Genomic DNA, 22,095 nt, shown 5'->3' on the forward strand with positions numbered 1-22,095 from the left:
TTAGGCTCATGGTGTGTAAAGAGACTTCTGCCTTTTTTTTTTAAACATGAGGATCAAGCAACAGCGGCCTGGTGAAAAGAAAGCTGCACCTTTGAAGAAATAAGACATCGATATACACACACAGACACACACATGTGTATATAAACACTGGTGGAGACTGTTCTTGCTGTCAGGTTGACTCAGACCAGAGGATGTCTACAGAAAACTTGTCCTCGTATTAGAATTTGCTGCAATTGACCCAGAGGACATGAATTAGACTATGTATACACATGTTTCTATCCAAAAGTGACACATTGTATTTTGCCAAATATACTGATTATGTATCAGAACTGAAATAAAAAAAGTCTAATGTTGAACCCCCTCCTTCATAAATTTGATCTACGAACCTTTATATTGATTCATGGTTGCTACTTTTCTTAATAACAACAGTAATAACCGCGATGATGGTTCCTTTTGAATTTAGTTGTTACACCTGTATACTTGACGAATTGTTTGTCAGCAGAATTTTACTCAAAGTACAGAAAAGAGTATGGAAGGGACACTGGCCAAGGCAGACGCCATTAGAGATCAAGACAAAGAAGCAGATCCAGGAACAGGTTTTAAACTACAAGTAGCTCAAAGTTGAGGTTAATAGAGCTCTTGGGTTCTATCTATGTTTCTGACACAGATGTGATGTCTTTCCTGGTTCTTGTTTTCATAATATGTTAAAACATTACTGCCTTCCAGCTTCAACACAAATACCAGACCTCATTCAAAAAAGAAGTAGATTTACAACTAACTTAGCTGATTTGAATTTTCAGTGCTTTTCTTGTTATTCAGCTCTTGTACTTTGTTTTATTGAATCTTAAGGAGCTGAGAACTGTTAATGTGTGTGTGTGTGTGTGTGCCTGGTGTGTGTTTTAAGGTGGAAACTAGTTGAGCAACTCCATTTGCTTTCTCAAACATTAGAGAGGACCTGCCCTAACAGACGCACACACACACACACACACACACACGTGCACCTCCCATCACACTGTCGGACAGCAAACACACACACAGCAGTTGGTTTCAAACCGCTGAGGAGAGGAGGCAGAAGAGATGAGACGACTTTAGAGCCACGAAATGTCCAAAGACAGCTGAACGGATTAAATCAGCATCATGTCCATCAGTGTGAATCTGGGGAGGATCTCCAACCTGCCGGGACGTTCAGACAGAAAGGTCGAACTGTGTTTCAGAGGTCAGTAACACACACTCTGTCTTTTAGATACGACTAACTGTATGACGTCCTGTCCGTCTACTTTTGATCTGGTGTGTTGATACTGGTTTGGGCCCCTTTGTGTTTAAATAAAAGTCATAATGCTACAGTATCAAATTAATGTTCTAACAGAAGTGAGCTTTCAGTTTTGTGTGGCCGCAGTATAAAAAGTATTCAGACATTTTACTCAAGTAAAAGTAATAGAACGAGTAATTGATTAACAGTTAAGTCCAGCAACAGAAAGTTAATTGAATGATTTGATCATTTAATTTTTCCAGCTCCACTTCTGGTTTTGGGCAGAAGGTAAAAAAAAATTGAAAAACCTCCTCATGAACAGAAGGATATTATCCAGATTGGGCACTTTATCATTTAATCAAAATTTATTTTATAAACCATTAATGATGACGCTGATAAATGATAATAGATAAGATACGAGTCTATACAGTACAATACAAAACAATGCAATGTGGTCTCTACGACAAAAAAATGATTTGTTAATGCCTTAAACGGGGAAACTGAACATCACCTTACACATAGAACAGACAACAGTGGGCACAATAATCAATGTGACCGATTTCGTAAATACCAACATTATCACGATTCTCAATAATCAACAACAGCATCAGGTCATCATCAGTCATCAATAGTATTCATTAAAAAGTTCACTGCAGAAGATAGAAACGACTTCCTGAATCTCTCTCTATAACATGTAGTGACGCACAACTACACACGAGTATAGAGAGTCCATAACGTGGATGGGTGTACTTATTAAACTGTACCATGATTTAACTTGTCATTCTTTATCATGTGTACTATACTTTAATCCACAAGTACTGGTCAGTTTACTGCTTTCTGATTGGGTGTCTGTTGCCGCTCATCCAAGGCTGAAGCGTCAGTACTGCAGTCATGGTCACTCGTCTGTGGGTCTTTCTGTCCTCCAGGTTTCATCCAAAAATCCAGAGTTCTTCAGAGTGAGAGCGTGGCCATCTTTGATGAGGTGAGTCTGTCTGTCACATTGGAACCAATCAGAACGCGTGGTTTTTGACACTGAAGGAGGTTTGACGGTTGATTGGTTGAAGCATCTTTGACGGTTACCGATAGCCCAACATAAAAAAACAGCCTTCAGTGCCAGTCCTTTTTTCTGCCTGCAGTTCTGGATCATATATCCTGTGTCCTCCACGTTAGCAGATGGGACATGGACAAATCTTACATACAAGTGAAAACCCAACTCCTCTTTACAAATATAAAGTCAAAACCTGCTCCTACACAACATGTTCACTTCTCAGGCGGCTGGTGAACTTCTCCTGATGTCGGTGTGAGGTCTGTTCAGGTGGGAACAGGACGAGACACTGAGATTTCAGATCATGCGACCGTCATTGTATTTGTCCAGTGTGTGTTTGTGCGTTTGTGTGTGTGTGTGCGTGTGTGTGAGGGATAGCAGGTAGCTTATTTGTCTGCTTCAGATTGAAAGTATTTTAATGGGGCTGATAAAACACTGTACCACTCCCACGGTACACACACACACACAAACACACACACACACACACACATGTAATGTAAAAACTCCTCCTTAAAAACAAACACACACACCTACACTTTTTCACTCTGTAGAGACAAAAAATGTGTGAAACAACGATTATAACAGCGTTTGTGCAGAAACCACTAGTGGAACGTCTCCATAGATAGTTTCAGCACTTTGATCCTGACTGAAATATCTCAACTACACAACGTATTCAGATCTAATTTTGTACAAACATTCATGGTTCTCAGAGGATAAATCCTTTTCACTTTGACTGTCCATGATTTTTCCTCTATCCCACGAGGAGCGTGAAGGTTTTGTTCTTTAGTGAAATGACTCAACAGATATTGGAAGGAAATCTGTGCAGGCATTTATATGTTCCCCAGAAGATCCATCCATCCATTTTCTTTCACCTATCCACAAGATCATTCCTACCTTATAATCTTTAACTATTTTTTGATCTATATAAACTTTAGGTTGTGTCCAGTCCTATATTGTGAAAAATGCTATTGTTTATTTTTTGTTGACCATATGTTTGTTGACCTCGACCTTTAATATTTGACCAATCAGCTCCAAACGTGAATCATCTGGAGATTCTCTCCCCAGAACTACTCTGAGCGAGTTTGGTGTAAATCTGTCCACGTGTTTCTGAGTGATTCTGTACACAAACACTTACAGACAGGCAAAAACAACTATTCCCATGCCTCTGGCTTTGTCAGCACAAAGGCTAAAAATGACAATGCTATACAACTGAAATGAAAATACATGAGTAAATACAGTTTGTAGGAAAATAATCGCGTTGGATCACATGCTGCTGGATACTCTTCTACTAAAAGAGCTGGATCTGTACTAATTGATGCAAATATTCAGGAACAGAATCCAGATTCACCAGTTTCCATCTGCTGAACTTACAGGTGGTTGAGTTTTGCATAAGACGGTGGATTCATATTTTTCACACATCCGAATGCAGGCATCTCCAAAGCAATCACCGCTGAGACTCATGGGTAATGTAGCTTTTGAAGCCAGTTGGAAAAACGTGACACATTTCAACCCGACGGCAATAACCAACCAGTTCCTCCTGAAAACAAACAAACAAACAAACGTTGTGTGATTGATACGAAAGGAGAACGTATATGTAGAAGCGACGCCACCGGCGGTTTCTTTACATCACCACATGTTTGTTTACATGAACACAGCACACATGTGAGATAAGGTAATAACAGTAACCTCTGCCTGACGTGAACAGGGAGTTCTGAGTTTCTGAGTTTCTACGTGCAGCTTCTGAGTCAGGCTCTGTTTGTTCTTCAGGCGTTACCAGGTGTGTGTGTGTGTGTGTGCAGAACCAACCACACAACACAGTGATTAATCGTTGGAGGAGGAAATAGACAGAACCAGTGGAAATTCATTCGATTGAGTAGCAAATGCTGCTGTCGTTCATTCACTTGAGAGATTCCCTCCTGAGTTACAACATGACGTCATCTCACAAGGCGACAAACATGCAAACATGGACGTGGCTCTGAGGAGAACCTCAGACCCCCCCGGTTCCTCTCTGACCAATCACAGTGTGAAGTGGGTTTGAATGTTGGATTGTTTTGGCTGCTCAGACAAACAGATCCTGTCCTGATGGCTGCAGCGTATGATATATATCATATAGTGAGAAAATGTGATACATGCAAAAAACTCTTTGAGTTAAAAATAACAATGAATTTCCATGTTGAAAACGTATCTGCGTTAAATTGAAAATTAACATAACATCTCTCTCTGTGTGTGTGTGTGTGTGTGTGTGTGTGTGTGTGTGTGCGTGTATCTGTGTGTCTGTGTCTGTGTGTGTGTGTGCGTGCACAGTATTTTCGTTGGCCTCACTATGGCAAAGTGGTCAAAGAAGAAGTTTTGACCGTCAGTGTTTACAATTGCAGTAAAGTCTTCTCCAACAGGTAACACAGACACACAAAACACACACAGAAACACACACAGAAACACAGACACACCCACCCACACACACACACACACAAACACACATTATCATTCAGTTTGACTAAAATTAATTTACTAATTTAATGTGTGTGTATTTGTGTTTGGTTGTGTAAAGACTGCTCGGGAAACTTGTGGTCAGTCTCCAGCATGTTGTTACCTCAGGGAGGCTGCTGCTACGGGAACCACTCAATGATGCCAACTACAGCTTGACTGATGTAAGGACACACACACACACACATATACACACACACACACACACACACACACACACACACACACACACACACACACACACACACGCACACACACACACAGACACACACACAATGCAACAAGTCCTTCAGACTGTTATTGACACAAAATAAAGGACCAAGTTTAATGTGGAACTTGCTGCCTCCAGGAAATAGCCATATGTCAGAGTTACGTAAATGTAACTACTGAATAGTTTTAAAGATTCACTTCAGTACTGTGTGAGAAAGTGTAGTGTACACGCGGTAGGTAGTGATTTACTGCGGGTAAAAAATATTCTATTGTACACGTCCATAAATGTTCAAATTTGAATTCCATTTTTTATGGAAGAAATTCTCACACACACTCACACTCTTGTATTTGAGAAAACTGACCCTGGTCAATATCACGTCTATCTCTTCTCTCTCTCTAGATCTATATCGAGCTGGATATCAACTATCATCCAGTTGAGGGATCTGCCGGAGGATGGGTGGGAATTGACTTCCTGGACGCTGAAGAGAAAGATGAGTAAGTTCATGTCCAAATATGACTGTGAACCTAACTTACCTTTTCACTTTTGATATTAAATCAAAACAGACTCTGGTTGTGCTGTGATCAGGGACACAAACCTTCCAGTTCTTACTTAAATCAACAGCAGTGTTAAAGGAGCACTTGCTCTCTGTTGTCTCTGGAGTCAGATGAGAAGATCTGTGTTCCAGTACAGAACCGGACTGGCAAATCATTTTGTTTTCTTGTCTCTCTCTCTTCATCATCAGATCAGGTATGACCATCAGGAATGAAGGATTTGACGACCCAGAGAGGTGAGAGCTGACACCACTCACACATGCATTTTCTCAGCTACAGCAAGCCAATCGGTGTGGGAGGTGGTTGCCAACATGCACGTCTTGGGATTGCGGGAGGAGCGTGGAATACCTGGAGGAGGTTGGGTCAAAGTGGGGTTCAAAGTGAGGCGACAGTGCTAACCACTGCACCAAAATGCCACATACGACCACGGAAAATAACTAGAATCACGGCCCTGCAGTTCTATGCCTCTGCCAAGCTTTACATTTGACCTTTGAGCACCAGAATCTAATCAGTTCACCCGTGAGCTCAAGTGAATGTTTGTACTAAATCTGGAAGGATTTTATGGAGGTGTCTCTAGGATATCACGTTCACAAGGCAAAACATGTGTTTGTAAAGGTCACAGAGACTTGGACGTTTGACCCCCAACCACCAAAATTGAATCGGTTCATCTTTGAATCCTCATGAAGGCAGAAAGATAAATAGATAAATAAAAGCACACCAAACCTCTCTCTCTCCTGTCAGTCAGAGGACTTATGTTCGACCGGATCCGCTGGAGCGGGAGGCCCGACGTCTGGGCCAAAGCCTGGTCATGACTGGAGATGATGACGACGACGACGATAACGGTTATGATGATGAGCTGGCAGACCTGGACTCTTCCAACATCAGTATCACTCCACTGCTGAGGTCTGCTCACTGGGCTGGATCTTTACCTGTGTGTTATCAACTCATCACAAACTCACCCTGGGGGGAGTTAACAATGTGTTTGTCTGTGTGTGTCTGTGTAGTCGGTGCAGGCCGCTGTCCAGAAGTGTCGTCGCAGGAACACAGAGAGTACAGAGCTTCCAGGTGAGGCCGTCTATCGGTCCATCCATCCATCCATCCATCCATCCATCAATACATCTTCATTCCAACATGAAGCATATACAGTATATGTATCAGATGTTCACTGCTCATCACCAAACAGAGAATAGACACAGTTACAAACATGCTGGTAAACATTTAACTTCCCCCGCCTGAAACACGACAAGACTGCTGAATGTGTAAATAACCAACTCTTTGACAACAAGTTCATTCAAGGTTATGCAAACACACGAGGGGAGGATATGTCAAGGCTCACAACTTGTATCTGCTGCCCCCTAGTGACCAAAAACTCACTTATTGCACCTTTAAGCATCAGAAAATCATAGTTTGAAGACTCAACCCTAGTGTAGTCCTACTCCCACTAAGTGTATGTGTGTGTGTGTGTGTGTGTGTGTGTGTGTGTGTGTGTGTGTGTGTGTGTGTTTGTTTGTGTGTGCAGGTAAATGTAAACATCCTGGAGGCTCAGAAGCTGGTTGGAGTAAACATCAGCCCTGCAGTTTTCATCAGAGTGGAAGATCAGAAAAGACATACTGCGACGCAGAAATCGACCAACTGCCCGTTCTACAACGAGGTACCGCAGAGTGGAGAGTACACTCGAATACTCTACAAAGCGATCCCATACAGTAGATCAGAAAAAGTACAGTGTAGTGAAATGAATACAGCTGTTTCCCTCACATCCTCTTTCAGAACTTCCAGTTTGAGTTTCAGGAGGCTCCACAGATCCTCTTTGATAAAGTGATAGAGATAAAGGTCGGTTGTTTTGTCCTTACTCATGTTTCTACTGCTGTTATCCATGATGACAGATCTGAGCATGATCAGACTGAACACTTGTGATGTCACCTCCTCTCAGGTGTTCCACAGAAGGACTCTGGCCTTCCTGATGACCCACATTGGAACATTTAAAATTGACATCTCCACCGTTTACAACCAACCAGGTACAAGTACCGCTCACATCCTGAGTACTCTGATGATTCAAATACTGCAGAACTCATTGACCTATGACATCTCTGCGTTTCCAGATCACCGCTTCTACAAGAAGTGGGCACCTCTCACTGACCCGGCAGACACCAGGTCAGGGATCAAGGGTTACGTTAAGGCTAGCATCAGTGTGTTTATGAAGGGAGATGCTCTGAACATGCCCAGTCTGCTGCCAAGCTCTACGTCAGGAGCCAGTGAGGATATTGAGAAGTAAGTAGTATTTGCATTGTACAGTACTGCATGTACAGTATTCAAATATTATATTAATCATCATCTTCACTCTGATCACAAATAATTCACTAAAACACAACTACACCACAAAAATCTAAAAACAGATATTATGATAAAAGTCAAGAACATAGTTCGGCCCTGACTGCTGTTGTTGTTCTTGCAGGAACCTGCTCCTCCCTCGGGGTATGGCTTCTGAGCGTCCGTGGGCTCGATTCTGTGTTCGTATTTACAGGGCCGAGGGGCTGCCCACCATGGATTCGGGTCTAATGGCCAAGATGTCGAAGGTCACTGACCGGACAGTCTTCATTGACCCTTATGTACAAGTAACCTTTTCAGGACAACAGGTACTGGGATATTTTTATACAAATGTTACATACGTTTTACTCCAAGAGGCCAAAATATGTATAACTCAAACAAACGATAACTCTGATTTGCATACATTTGTAACTTTCCCATTATGCATTGCTGGTCAATCTTGCCTTGGTTGGAATCCCACAAGGTCTTGTGAAGCCATTTGCTCATGCCCCATAGAACGTGAAAAGGACTAGTGCTTCCGCCCTCAGTGGGAGGAAGCACTAGTTGAGTGGTTGAGAAAGAACCTAAATGTTCAAATGGGACTGTTTGCTCTGAGGAAAGTTCCTGAGTTTAGCTTCTTTAGTTCCATAGTTCCTGAAATGTTAAAAAGGAGCTCTTTGTCTTTCCATGTGTATTCATGAATCCAGGGGGAGACATCAGTCGGCAGCGCCACCAGTAGTCCAGTTTGGAACGAGGAGATCAACTTTATCGAACAGTTTCCTCCTCTGGCGCAACGAATCAGAATCCAAGTCCTTGATGACGTCAAAATGGGAGACATCGCCCTGGCAACACACTTCCTGGATCTGCAGCAGATTTCTGACCCCACCAGGAACGGTATTATCAGCATTTTACATGGAGAGAGCAACCTTTACATGCGTATAGCCTGTCCTAACAGGGGAATGTCTGTCTTTCTTTTGTCTGCAGGGTTTAACCCCACGTTCGGGCCCAGTTGGATCAACTTGTATGGTTCTCCGCAGAACTCCACCCTTGGAGACGTCCACCAGGTAAACCAAACTCAACATTTAAAGAAATACACATCTTCACTTTCTTGTAGGGTTGGGTAAAAAAGTCTTGGTATTTTATTGCCAGGAATCCAACAAAGACTCCACGAAGTCAGTGCATATACAGAGATAGTCTGGCACATTGCCCCAACAAACCATAATTTGGCTAATACTTGTTTTTCCTCCAGGCTTTGAACCAGGGTCTTGGTGAAGGAATCTTTTATCGTGGTCGAATCCTCCTTGCCCTCAGTGTGGAGGTCTACTCCTCACCGGCCGCTGCCATAGCAGATACAGGCTCAATCTCCCTGGGAAAGGTGGCCACTTACTCATTTTCTTCTATAACAGTAAAGCTCTGTGTACACTTATTACACCTCAGAGTCAGGATGTTATTACCTATGTACAATATGTACAATAATATGTCACAATATCTGATGAAGTCCTGTGTGACCTTATCAAGACTCACCTGAACTCTTCTGATGTCTAACTTCATGGGCTCATATTCCTGTTTTCAAAAGGTGAAAGGAAAACTGGGGAAGCTTGGACTGAGGAGGAAGAGGAGCAGCAAGAAGAAGGAGAAGAATGAAGGTCAGTGATTCAAAGAGAACCTCTTTTCCAACATTTTTTTGGAGAAAAATAATTGATGATGAGACACATTTTCACTTGGGCCCTGGTCAGTACACAGACGGGTCCAGGACACTGCAAATGCCATTATATTTTCATATATGCAGAACTATAGCATTAAACAATGCTGTGAGCAGGAATACCATTTGCTTGTTTTTGCCGTAGCATCCACAGTTGCCAGTGGATTTCTCAGTGAGTCAGGAGATGCAGGAGTTGAGGTACCAGAGTCTGTTACGGTGGAGACTGAGGAGGTCCACCCTCTCCCTGAGGTCAGTGCCCTCATCACCGGCACCATTTGTGTTTATGAACATTCACTATCAAATATTTCTTCTATATGGCGTTCTTCCAGACTTTCAATATCAATTTGCTTTTCCTGCTTGTCTTTCTTTCTTTCTTTTTGGCTCATCTTTTTGAGAGTGTGACGCCCTGCATCTCTCAGATTTGTCTTTGTTTTTCATCCTCAGGGTTTCCTGGGGGAAAGGGAGGATTTTCTGCTGTTTGCATCTCTGTTTGAAGTCACAATGATAGACCCGTCTGTAGGAACCAAACCACTGACGTTTGAACTCTCCATAGGTAAAAATGTTATTCTATTACCCTGGTTGTGAGAACCATTTAATCACTGGCACATGGATAATACATCCACAATTAAGATGTGGAATTTTCTTGCCAACATCAAACCCCTGAGCTTCACCAGCTTTTCTGTTTCTCACAGGAAATTATGGGAAAGCGGTGGGGGTCGGGAGATCCAAGAAGAGCGAGAGCAGGGAGGAGCTTAGAAGGAGTAGAGAGGAGCTGAGAAGTAGCAGGGAGGATCTGAGTGAGGAAGCACAGGGTCTACTGGAGTCAGAGGAGGAGCTCGACAAGGAGGAGATGCTGAATCTGGAACCTGAGAACAGATCATTGTCCACTCCTATGAGACCCCAGGCTACTGAGTATGACAGGTAAATAACCTCTGCACTTTCATGAGGGCAGGATCACGAGACCAACTAATGTTGCTTGAATAAGCTCCTCAGCCACCTCCTTCAACTGCTCCTGGGTGATACCTTAAGACTTCTTGGCCAAATGGGAAAGAGTCTCTCATGGCCAGGATCCATGATGTAGCTGCAGAATCCCTTATCTGTGTACTTTATCTTGTAAACTTATTATCAATTCAAATTTGCCTGTATGCCCCCCTGTGCCTCGGTAGGTAGAACTAACATCACAATCCACCTTCCAATTTTCTGCCACTTGTTCAACGTAAGCCCAGGGACAGCATGCCTAATAAAGAAGCCTATTTATTCTTCTTCCCAACCACCGTCTGGTTATTCCCAGACCAGATGGGATAGTCTCTCCAGTATTTACCTTGGTTTGTCTGAGTCCTCAAACCCTGCCTCGTCCACAGGTGGCATGTCAGTAAGGTTTAAGAGTTTCTCAAAGCTTTCTGTTCCCCTCACCAACAGTATCTTCAGGCTAGGTCAGCAGTCTGCTTCCCACGTGTTAAACCCTGCCTCTCCTTCCTGCATAGTAATACAGTTTGCCAGGACTTCTGTGAGGCCAATTGAAGGCCTTCAAATGGTTGTTTGTGTGTTTGATCCCAATGGTTTGACCACTTTGTTGCCAATGCCATTTACCATAATATGGTAGCAATTCTTGAAGTGATAAATACTGCACAACAATACTGTCCACTACTTCTCTGTCTGTCTCTCAGGTCATACCAGTGTATTCCCCTCCACCCTTCCTCCATGAAACAGAAGCCCTGTCTGTTTGTCTGGAGTCAGTTTGAAGATCACAGCTTTCGTCTCAATCAGGCAAACTGGCTTAGCAAGATGGCTGACAGGCTGGTAAGGCACAAATTATTAATTTCTTTGACAAATATACGGAATATACGAAAATATAAAACTGTGGTCATGTCTTCTCCACTGCCCCGTAGGAGTATGGTCTTGATGAGGTGGAACGACTCCTGAGGAGGCCGAAGAGTAATGCGAAGGAACGTTTGGTGGCGGTGATCCTGGAACTCTTGGCCTCCTGCAAGTCAGTTCCCTTTCCTACAGAATAGTTTGATTTGTCCTGACAACTACGTAACTGGCTGTACCCCTGTCTATCCTGATCGCTGTCTGTCTTCCTTCCTTAATTCCTTTATATCCTGTGGTCGGTTTGTCTCCCTGCAGGCAGTTTACTGTCTTCGCAGAAAGGAAGTCTCAGTGTCGTCCAAACAACCTTGACAGATGCAGGAAGGAGTTCATCAAGAAGAATTTAGTGAGTATGCTCTCTCTCTCTCTCTCTCTCTCTCTCTCTCTCTCTCTCTCTCTCTCTCTCTCTCTCTCTCTCTGTGACTCTCTTTCTGTACCTGTCACTATACTGTATAACTACCTACTAACTGAATGGCTGACTGGCTACAGGTCCTGCTGGCCAGACTGGCAGTACGGGCCAGACGTAGGATAACCAGGCGGTTGGCCAAACAGCGGTTGATGGATACCAGGAAACTCCTGAAGAAACTCCGTCTTCTGGCTAAAGAGGTGAGAGAGAGATCACCATAGGTCACCATAAAGATAGCAAAGGTTGCAATATATATCTATATGTTTGAGGTCTGACGTCCCAACCCCAAACTACAAACTATACTCTTTCCAGCCCCAGAATACCATCCCGGATGTGTTTCTGTGGTTACTGAGTGGAAGCAAGCGATTGGCTTACATCAGGATCCCGGCCCACTCCATCTTTTTCTCATTGGTGGAGGAGCAGAGGGGACGAGACTGTGGCCGAGTCACCACCCTGTACATGAAGGTATCTAAAATGATCAAGGACTGTTGTTGTTCTGTCTCTAAATCATCCATGACACATAAAGTTGTTAAAGGTCTACTGCCTATCATCTTTTTTTTTCTAAAATCATACATTATGTTCATTGTTCATCATTAGTCTGTATTGCTGTTCATTCTTTCAGTCTCCAGGAAGTTCAGCGAGGGAGATCTTTGCTAAGCTTGAGGTCTACCTGTGGCTTGGTCCATCCAAGTACAGTAAAGAGGCAACCAGCAGCTTACCGGACGAGTTCCTGCCGGTCTATGAGGAGGAGGCGGAGGAGCAGAGGAGCCTTGTCACTGCGGGGAGGAGGAAACTTCCTGTTAGTTTGTCCTGCCAGGGTGAGACCGCTGACTCCAGCAGGAGGATTGATGACAGCATTTCTTGTGTTGTCTGTTTTTTTTTTTAAATACCAAGACTTGCGTTACGTCTTAATTCGACTCATCATAGGTGAAAGTAGATCTTATTCTTTGCAGATAGCAGGTACTTCCAACTACGTTGTCACCTGTACCAGGGGCGTGGCCTAATTGCAGCTGATGACAACGGCCTGTCAGATCCCTTTGCCAAGGTCCTTTTCTCTACCCAGTGCCAGGTCACCAGGGTAAGCACAAGGGTACAATCGTCCCAATCATAGAAAGGTTATTTTCTTCATTCTATTCAATAACATCGTGTCACTGATTTAAGCTTCTGAGCCTGATATGTAGAATTGGTGGAGTGCCCCTTTAACACAAAGATATTTTATACTTATTCTCTGTGTTTCTGTTTACTTGTGTGTGTCGTCAGATGTTGTCTGACACGCTCTCTCCAGCCTGGTGTGAGTGTTTGTTGTTCGACAGAGTCCTGCTGGAAGGAACGAGGGAGGAGCTCCAACGAGATCCGCCCCTCATCATCATCAACGTCTTTGACTATGACTCAATGGTGACATTGACCTTCTTCCTCTTCTTCTTAGTATTGTTACGAAACATTCATTTACGAAATACTGTTAAAACAGCCTCTGTGTTATTGTGTTTGTGTAGGGTGGTCCGAAGCCGCTGGGTCGGGCGTTTGCGGAGCCAGAGTTCAAACCTGCGGAGCAGTTCTACAAGAGGCCCAACCTCCGTTTCTTTGACATCAACTTGGGAAGGGCCCCTGCCGGCGAGCTGTTGGCTGCCTTCGAGCTCATCGAGCTGGACTACTCTGGGTTTGGAGAGGTGACACCTGTTAATCAATAAATCAATTGCTTATTGTCTCTCTCTTCCATAGGCTGTATATAAAAATTGAATAAGAAAAAGTGTCACGTTATTAACAAAAACCCAATATACTTGAATTAATTCCAGACAGTGAACTAAACTCTCATCTTGCCCCTGCAGCCCTGCCTCCCCAGCAGTACAGACCCTCAGGAATTGACCTACATTGAGGAGGAGAAATATTACATCATCCCAGAAGGAGTCCGACCTGTTCTGAAGACCTTCAGGATAGAGGTCTCACACATGCAAACTCACACTATTGTGTATTAGTGTTATGGGACAGCAGGCTTATGTGTGTGCATTTGTGCTCAGGTGTTGTTCTGGGGTCTGCGGGAGCTGAAGAGGGTGCAGCTCTTTGAGGTGGAGCGCCCCCTGGTGAGGGTGGAGTGTGCAGGACGACAGCTGGAGTCTGAAGAGGTCGAGAACTACAAGACTCACCCCAACTTTAAAGAGCTGGTCCGCTACATTGACGTGGTCAGTTTATGTCAATTCTGATGGTTATTGACATAATTTAGGTTGAAGACATACAGCTTCTTTCACTGAATACTTTGGGGGCACACTCTGTGTATCCATTGCAGGCATACAGCTCACGTCCTCCCTCTTGTTTGTCTGTCTGTCTGTTCCAATCAGGACCTGCCGGAACAGGCCTACCTCCATCCTCCTCTGACATTGTTTGTGGTTGAGCATCGAGCCTTCGGTCGACTTGCTCTAGTTGGTACCCACGTGGTCCAGAGTCTCATGTATTATGCCCCACCTGAGCTGGGAGGGAGGGAAGAAGAGGAAGATGATGAGCTTCAACCAAAGGGTAAGAACTATCCATTGACAGACTTAGATAAAAATGGACGTAGACTCTGGGTCCAGAAACTGAAGCATTATGTTCATTGTGGTTGACTTCTCTTCTGAAGTTTAAATGGACACTGTTTTCTTTACCAGTGGTGAGGCGGAACACAGGGACCGTCAACACTCTGTCCACAGTGAAGAAGATGGGACTCAGCACCCTGACAATCAAACAGTCGAAGATTCCCTTCAACCCCATGAGGCTGGTTCCCGTATGTTGATAAATCTCCTTCACATTCTCCTCTGGTTATAAAAATAAACCTGAACTGAAATTGAAACCAGATTTGAACCATGTGAGATGAAAGATTGTGTTGATGTTAATGTTTTTCCCGCTGTCTCAGTCTCCTCTGAAGAAATTTAGGAAAAATGAGGAGGTGCTGGAAGAGGAGCTACCAGAGAAGGAGGAGTTGGACTGGTGGTCAAAATATTATACTTCAGTGGACGAGCTAGAGAGACAGGTGAGACTCCATTTGGTCAATGTTTTTAATATGTAAATATAAAAAAAATATATATAATAAGAGCACAAAAAAGAAAACATGAAAAAAAATATATAAGAAGAACTAATAGGGAAATAAACAAAAAACAATGTATTCATTATTTATCTGGTTCATGTAGTGTAACGTATGAACATATTGTAGATTTTTGGTGATGTTGTGTATTTATTTTACTGTCGGGTAATATGTATTATATGTATTATTGTGACTTGATTACCAGATAATTCATTTTAGTAAAATCAGCAACAGGCTACATGTTAAGATGGAGTTCCTTTACAAAGAACAAATGTAAAAATACACATCACAATTTGAAGGAAGAGAAAAATTACACTAATCAATCAGATTTTTACTCAGAATGTCTATTGATTGTCTGCAGGCTGTTGAGGAACAGGAGATGGAGGATCAAGCAGATGGAGGTACAGTTCATCTGTGTTATTTCAGATAAAGAAATATGTATCTATTTTCAATATTTCGTGATGTTGCTTCCTTATAGGCTATAATCTTAACTTACAGATTTCTTTCAGATGGAGCGAATCTGACCATGGCGAACATCGAAGAGGAAGAGGAGGAAGTTGTAGTGATTGAGATCGAACCTCCCAAACGCAAGCCAATCGCCACACTGCAGGTGTGTGACATCACTGTGATTGACAGTTTACGGTTCAGGCTGCGATAATGTCAGCGGCAGAAAAACGCTAGATGTGAAATTTTGATTTAATACCAGTCTAATTCTCGTCCCAGGTCAGGTGAATGCATAAAGACAGAAATGTAATCTTTCAGTGTGTTTGTGTGTGTGTTTTTTTGTTTGTGTGTGTGTGTGTATGTGGGCTCAGCTGTATGGAGGTGATCTGGAGTCAGAGTTCAGTCAGTTCCAGGACTGGCTGCAGATCTTCCCGCTGTACAAAGGCAAAGCAAGCGCTGACGACGAGGCTGAGGACGAAGAAGAGCGGTTGATGGGAAAATACAAGGTACCGTGGACGGAGAGGTTCTAGTCTTTCTGTCTGTCCCTCTGATACCAGGTGGTCATTATTTGGTCCTCTCTGTCCTCAGGGCTCCTTCTTGGTTTATCCGATTGATTTGGAAGACAGAGACAACACCAAGTGTCAGATCACAGATGGAATCCCCAAAAATTCACCCATCAAAGTTTTAGTCCGAGTCTACATCGTCAAGGTATTTGTCCTTCTGCTTACCACCGCTTTTCTTTGCCTTGGTTAATTGTGCTTTCCACATGTTGCAGAGCACCCGCTCTATCCCCTAGGCCACGCTCTATCCACTATTGTTTCATTCAAGAAATTAAATGTGCAGAAATAGGAGATATGAGAGTTGCCTTCTACAAAGGAGCCCTTTACCCCTTTAACCCTGCTGGTGCTGTGTTTTTCACTGGGAGCTTTACTTTGTGTTCTACCGTCTCTGTTTGTTTCCAGGCCACCAGTCTGGCTCCCACAGACCCGAACGGTAAAGCTGACCCGTACGTGCTGATTCGAGTCGGACAGCAGAGTCTCGACACCAAAGATCGATACATTCCCAAACAGCTAAACCCCACGTTCGGAGAGTGAGTACCTGTTTGTACCACCTGTACCTGTCCAACCGCCTGTCACTGTCCAACTGTCTGTCTGACTTTGTCTTTCAGGGTGTTTGAACTCACCGTATCTTTCCCACTGGAGACCGAGCTGAGTATCATGGTGATGGACCACGACATCATTGGCTCCGATGACGTAATTGGCGAGACACGGCTGGACCTGGAGAACCGGTTCTACAGCCGCCACAGAGCCCTCTGTGGGCTGGCTCTTTACTATGACACGTCAGTACGACCACATCACATTAGTCTGTGACACGTTACAAAAATGGCCAAAGTAGAAAAGGCCACACACGAGGACTGTGACACCTGTGACACCTCAGTACTAGTAGTAAGACATGTTAATACCAATACTATGACAAATTAGTACTAGTAGTGCAACATAAAACTCTCAAAGCTACATGTTTCTCACAAAACTGTGACACATTAGTTCCAGAACTATGAATCTTAAAGTCCCAAACTAGGAAAACAATACAGAACTTTAATGTTGTTAGTATCAAACATGTGAAATAATAGTAGTCTTAATATAGAGGAAATTTAAAATCCAGATTACAAAATACTCCACATTTAAAAGACAATAGCTATAATAGAGGAGTGCCACTCTGATACATGTTTTTCTTAAGAGGAGACAGTCGACATGATTTCCTCAGGCAGATGGCTCCACAGCCTCAGGGCCCTGACTGCAGATGCTCTGTCCTCTTTAGTTCTCAGCCGGTTTCTGGGACAGATCTCAGGCCTCTGATCACGTCTCTTGTTTGTGATTAAAAGCCCGACAACTGAGTTTTGTACAGCTTGGAGTCGATCAATCGATTTTTGGTTTAGTTGGGAAAAAGGTTTCTAGATGAGATGAAGACATGAAGGATGGTCTCTGTGAGGTTTAAATATAAAATAGAACATATGTTTGGGATATTTCAAAGACTGACAACTATGGACTATTCATTCTGGTAATAGTTGTTGAAAAATGTATTACAACACTTTATTATCAGTATTTATCTACGTGTCTGTCTCCCGCTCTCTCTCTAGGGATGGCTACAATATTTGGCGGGATGCAAAGAAGCCATCCGCCATCTTGGCCGAGCTCTGCAGAGAGAACGGCATCCCGTCTCCGGAGTACAGAACCTCTCAGGTCAAAGTCCTCAACAAGATCTTCAAAATCCCACCAGACGCAGTACCTGAAGGTAGGACGGAAAGACAGAAAGACACACAGACAGACCTCTGTGGACCCACATTCAGAATATATCATGTACTGGTATTGCTACTACAACCGTGCTCTACTGCTGCTGCTAACACAACATCTGTATAAATGGCTCTAGCTCTTGACTGGTGTTTCTTTCAGCTCTGCTGAAGAAGAACGAGCTCTCTCCAGAGGAGCAGGCAGAGATGGAGGAGCACTCGGCCCTGAGTGTGCTGCAGCGCTGGGGGGAGATGAGCGAGTTCCTCCCTGGTGCCATCCGTCTGGTCCCAGAGCACGTGGAGGTCCGGTCCCTGCTGAACCCGGACAAACCAGGACTCCCACAGGTGATCCCAGCACAAACAAGCCCAGTCACGCTCAACCACAGTAATGACACCGTTGTGTTACTCAAGTGGTTTGTGTATATGCGTGTTGCAGGGTTACCTTCATATGTGGGTGGACATGTTCCCTACTGATGTCCCAGCCCCGCCCCCTGTTGACATCAAGCCACGCCTACCTGAACAGTGAGTCGGTCGTGTACAGTAGAATAGAACTGAAGGAGTGATAATATGAGACCTTTCGTTGATCCTGTTACAACAGGTACGAGCTGCGCGTCATCATCTGGAACACGGACGATGTGTTTCTGGAGGATGTCAACCCGTTCACTGGTGACCCGTCATCCGACATCTACGTTAAAGGGTCAGGCTCACAGACACACAACACTACCTAACCCTAACCCTAACCCACTTAGACACGCACACACGTAATTCAAGCTAACCTAGCTATGGTAACAAAGGTATCTATCTGGCGACTCAGGTAAATCTGTGACTGGCTCCGTGTTGTGGTGTCTTCTCTGTGCAGATGGATAAAGGGACTGGAGGGAGAGAAACAGGAAACTGACGTCCACTTCAACTCTCTGACCGGAGAAGGAAACTTCAACTGGAGATTCGTGTTCCGCTTCGACTACCTTCCAACTGAGGTGAACTCAGTTCAATTCAAGTGTTCCTGAGTTTTTCCTATCGTCATCTTTCCTGTAAACATTAATGTCCTTTTCATCCCCACCACTGTTGTACTTCTCAGAAAAGCTAAATCTTTATAATGGTGTTTGTTCATATTGTTGTTGTAGTTAACACTGCAGCCCCTAGGAGGCGTAAGAGGAACCGAAATACTGTGATTTACCGTCTGGTTGTGTGTTAGTGTAAATGCAGTAAATCTCTGGTCCCATAGAAAGAGGTGGTTTTTAAGAAGAAGGAGTCCTTCTTCTCTCTGGAGGAGTCGGAGTTTCGACAGCCGGCGGTTCTGACGCTGCAGGTGTGGGACTATGATCGCATCGGAGCCAACGACTTCCTGGGTGAGACACAAAATTCACTGAAACTGAATTGATGTACATGCTTTTGCTTTTTACTTACTTTATTTCCACTGGGTTTTTGGGTACGAGTCTTTGGATCATTTTTCACGTGACCTGCACAGGCTCAGAAGATGAAACAGAAAGTACAGTGACGCAAGTAATAATTACAGGTTTCGTTATTTAAACGTTTTTGTACTTTACTTACAGTTCAGTGCAGCGTAAGTGTTTGCCGTGATAATAAATGACCATTTCAAGTCATCCAAACTGTCATGATACATTATTTTAATGCAGGAATTTCATGCAGGAATTTCTTCCACATATTTTAGTAAAAAAAAAAAAATCTTTCATGATGATGTTCTCCTGATTTCTAGTCTCAAACAGAAATACTGTTTTCATTTTGTAACTCATTGTGAACTGTTCTTTGCTTTCAGTGAACGGAACAACTTCTAGAGACTCTGATATTTCCAATCTTGAACCAAAGAAATCAAAATTAGTTTTTTTAAACAAAGTAAAGTCTAACATAGAATATTGAGTTGCCTTAAAATGGCCCTGATTTGCTTTGAAGCAACTTTTTTTTATTCAAGGTTCAGGGGTGAAAACAGTTTGACCAAAATCTTCTTCCTCTCGCTCCTCATCCTCCTCATCGTCTTTGTTCGTCCCCCCCCCCCCCCCCCAGGCTCCATCGAGCTTCGTCTCAGCGACATGGTGCGAGCAGCCAAGTCGTCCGGTCAGTGCTCGGTCGATATGGCGAAGGATCGGGCCAGCCCCCGATTCTCCATCTTCCGTGCCAAGAAGATGAAGGGCTGGTGGCCACTGACCCGCCTGAAGACGGCCGAGGACTTCGAGAGGGAGGAGAAGGAGAAGGAGGAGGCCAAGAAGAAGGGAAAGAAGAAGAAGAGCAAGGACAGGAGGAACAAATTGAAACGGGATCATCTCCAGTACACCGACAGCAGCGGCAACACCTTCCTGCTAATGGTACCAAACATTTATTAATAATTTTTGCTCTGTGCATTTGAATTTGAGTGAGATGAGGAAGCGGATTTGGAGCCATTGCAGATTTTTAGATAACTTACTTTCCATGGTGTAGTTTTACTGTGTGAAACTTGGGCACAAAAAGCGTAAGGTCGAAGTAAAAGGACATTACATGGGATTGATGTTAGTCTTACATAGAAAAAGTGTTTTAAGCAGAGTGGAGTGTACAGTGGAAATGTGCATTATACAGAATTTACCATGTGAGACATTACAGCTCTGGTTATTCCACCCACCTCAGTGTTTTCTATGAGGAAAAGGCATTTATTTGAAAAACCTCTCTTTATTTAACAGTGTGCAGCGCTGAAGTAAATGTAGATGTAAAAAGTAAGTCTAATCCAAACTGCATTTTTATTACTCGTGTGAAGGGGAAGGTGGAGGCCGAGCTTCAGCTGGTGGCATTGGAGCAGGCGGAGGCCAATCCTGTGGGGCGGGCCCGCAAAGAACCGGAGCCTCTGGACAAACCAAAGTACGACACACACACACACACACATAACACACACACACATGTAGGCACCCATTTTTTACATGAATAGTTTCCTTTGCTGAAATTGATCAGTTTTAAATGCTAGTGTGACATGAAGCCTGCTTTAGTGTGACCAGTCTCCTTTCATCCCCCCCAGTCGTCCAACCACCAGCTTCAACTGGTTCGTCAACCCCATGAAGACCTTCATCTTCCTCATCTGGAAGAAGTTCAAGAAGTTCATCATCGCTCTCATTATCCTCGCCATCCTCGCGCTCTTCCTCGGCCTCATCTTCTACACGCTGCCACAGCAGATCTCCGCACTCATCATCAACGGATGAAGAAACGTGCAGAGTCTTCATCACCTCCAGCTCCAGCACAGGTTTCCCAGTTTACGACTAACTGGCGTCATATTCTCTCCTCCAGCTGATCACTGTGGAACTCAATCATGATTTAATACATTCAGCCTGGACTCCACTACATTACCCAGCGTCCCCACTGATCTGATGGTGATTGAAGTATTTAGGATTCTGTTTGACTGTCATTCACAACCAGAGAAAATTACTGGACACCCTTTACTTCATGCTTAGCTTATATACATATTATTATAATGCCATTTAAATATTATTACTGTGTAGCATCACTGGACAAACTTACATCCAACAAATAAGCACTTTTCCAAGACAAAAAGATTCACACTATTGTGTACAAGTTCAATTTTGTTGATTAAATGGTTGTTGTTGCGAGTTTCTTTTTAATGTTAAACGCAAATAAATAAGTGAAATAAAGATGCACTGACAGAGAGCTGAAGTTGATATTTTCATTCAGAAAGATCAATGTGAATGTTTGCTGCTATTTCTGAGTGAATAAATAAATAAATATGAATATCGGTAAGAATGATTCTGTCTGTTTGAAGGCAGTGAACAGAAAACCCCCAAATATTCAGTTATTATCTAAAGAAATTAGAACTCAGAACTGAGGTTTATCAATTCCCCAAATGCATTATGACAAATGAATGTAAAATTATTATAATTTCAAATTCATTTAAGATTAAATTATCTTTCATTGTAGTAACCAGGGGATGAACTGGATCCGTATCAGAACAGAATGGGATTAATGGGAAGGGGACAGGCTCACGTGTGTTTCATCCTTTGGAGTCCAAACCTTTGTACTCGGTAGATAATTCAGTGTAATAATGAGAAACACACAGTTTGACAGATGAAGCTGTGTTAAAGTCAGGACTCCAGACTCCAAACCTCCTCATCCTCGACTCCACTCTGAACCACAGGAAGTCTGAAGGGTTTGTTTACAGACGCCGGCTGTGATTGTTTCCTCTGAGACTCTGATGATGATGACGGATCATGTGGAGACGTATGCTGACTCGTGTCAGAGACCAGAAGGGAAGTTACATGTGAAAACCAGTTAACAGTTTGGGTCGTGCTGCTGGCAGAGGAGTACCTCTCTGTTTTCTGCCACGTTAGCTTCACAGATGGTTACGTCACTCTGTCAGTCAGAGATTTTCTGTCTCTGAGTTTTGTTTCTGTTTGTAGACAAACCAGTCTGAATAAAACCATATACACCAAAGTGATATTCACATTATGTTTAACAAGTTTCATTCTTTCTGTCTCTAAAACAAAACAACATTTTGTTATGTGC

General features: G+C 43.4%; 1 protein-coding gene across 1 annotated transcript; it reads left to right on the top strand.

The window, feature by feature from the left end:
• The first annotated feature begins 967 nt into the window (after nt 1-967).
• fer1l4 (fer-1 like family member 4) lies at nt 968-21,243 on the top strand. The gene is made up of 49 exons (XM_053436031.1): nt 968-1,216; nt 2,176-2,231; nt 4,599-4,687; nt 4,843-4,942; nt 5,389-5,483; nt 5,732-5,776; nt 6,282-6,443; nt 6,545-6,605; nt 7,060-7,191; nt 7,308-7,370; nt 7,471-7,555; nt 7,640-7,808; nt 7,993-8,173; nt 8,552-8,738; nt 8,829-8,908; nt 9,094-9,219; nt 9,421-9,490; nt 9,692-9,795; nt 9,991-10,099; nt 10,239-10,467; nt 11,214-11,346; nt 11,436-11,536; nt 11,674-11,761; nt 11,905-12,021; nt 12,134-12,286; nt 12,444-12,639; nt 12,775-12,899; nt 13,082-13,216; nt 13,315-13,488; nt 13,648-13,758; nt 13,837-13,998; nt 14,155-14,329; nt 14,458-14,573; nt 14,703-14,819; nt 15,232-15,271; nt 15,380-15,480; nt 15,686-15,820; nt 15,903-16,022; nt 16,277-16,404; nt 16,483-16,653; nt 17,452-17,606; nt 17,765-17,946; nt 18,038-18,123; nt 18,200-18,298; nt 18,461-18,578; nt 18,827-18,950; nt 19,624-19,922; nt 20,345-20,445; nt 20,600-21,243. Exons 1-49 carry the CDS (start codon nt 1,138-1,140, stop codon nt 20,778-20,780), a joined length of 6,165 nt encoding a protein of 2,054 aa, XP_053292006.1. The 5' UTR covers nt 968-1,137; the 3' UTR covers nt 20,781-21,243.
• The last annotated feature ends 852 nt before the right edge of the window (nt 21,244-22,095 follow it).

Source organism: Pleuronectes platessa, chromosome 2 (genome assembly GCF_947347685.1).
Source record: "Pleuronectes platessa chromosome 2, fPlePla1.1, whole genome shotgun sequence".
Taxonomy (NCBI): Eukaryota; Metazoa; Chordata; class Actinopteri; order Pleuronectiformes; family Pleuronectidae; genus Pleuronectes; species Pleuronectes platessa.

Coding starts and splice junctions, on each gene's coding strand:
- fer1l4 (XM_053436031.1), top strand. CDS start 1,138: ATGTCCATCAGTGTGAATCTGGGGAGGATCTCCAACCTGCCGGGACGT. Junction 6,606..7,059: donor AGAGAGTACAGAGCTTCCAG/GTGAGGCCGTCT, acceptor TTGTGTGTGCAG/GTAAATGTAAACATCCTGGA. Junction 12,640..12,774: donor TGTTAGTTTGTCCTGCCAGG/GTGAGACCGCTG, acceptor TATTCTTTGCAG/ATAGCAGGTACTTCCAACTA.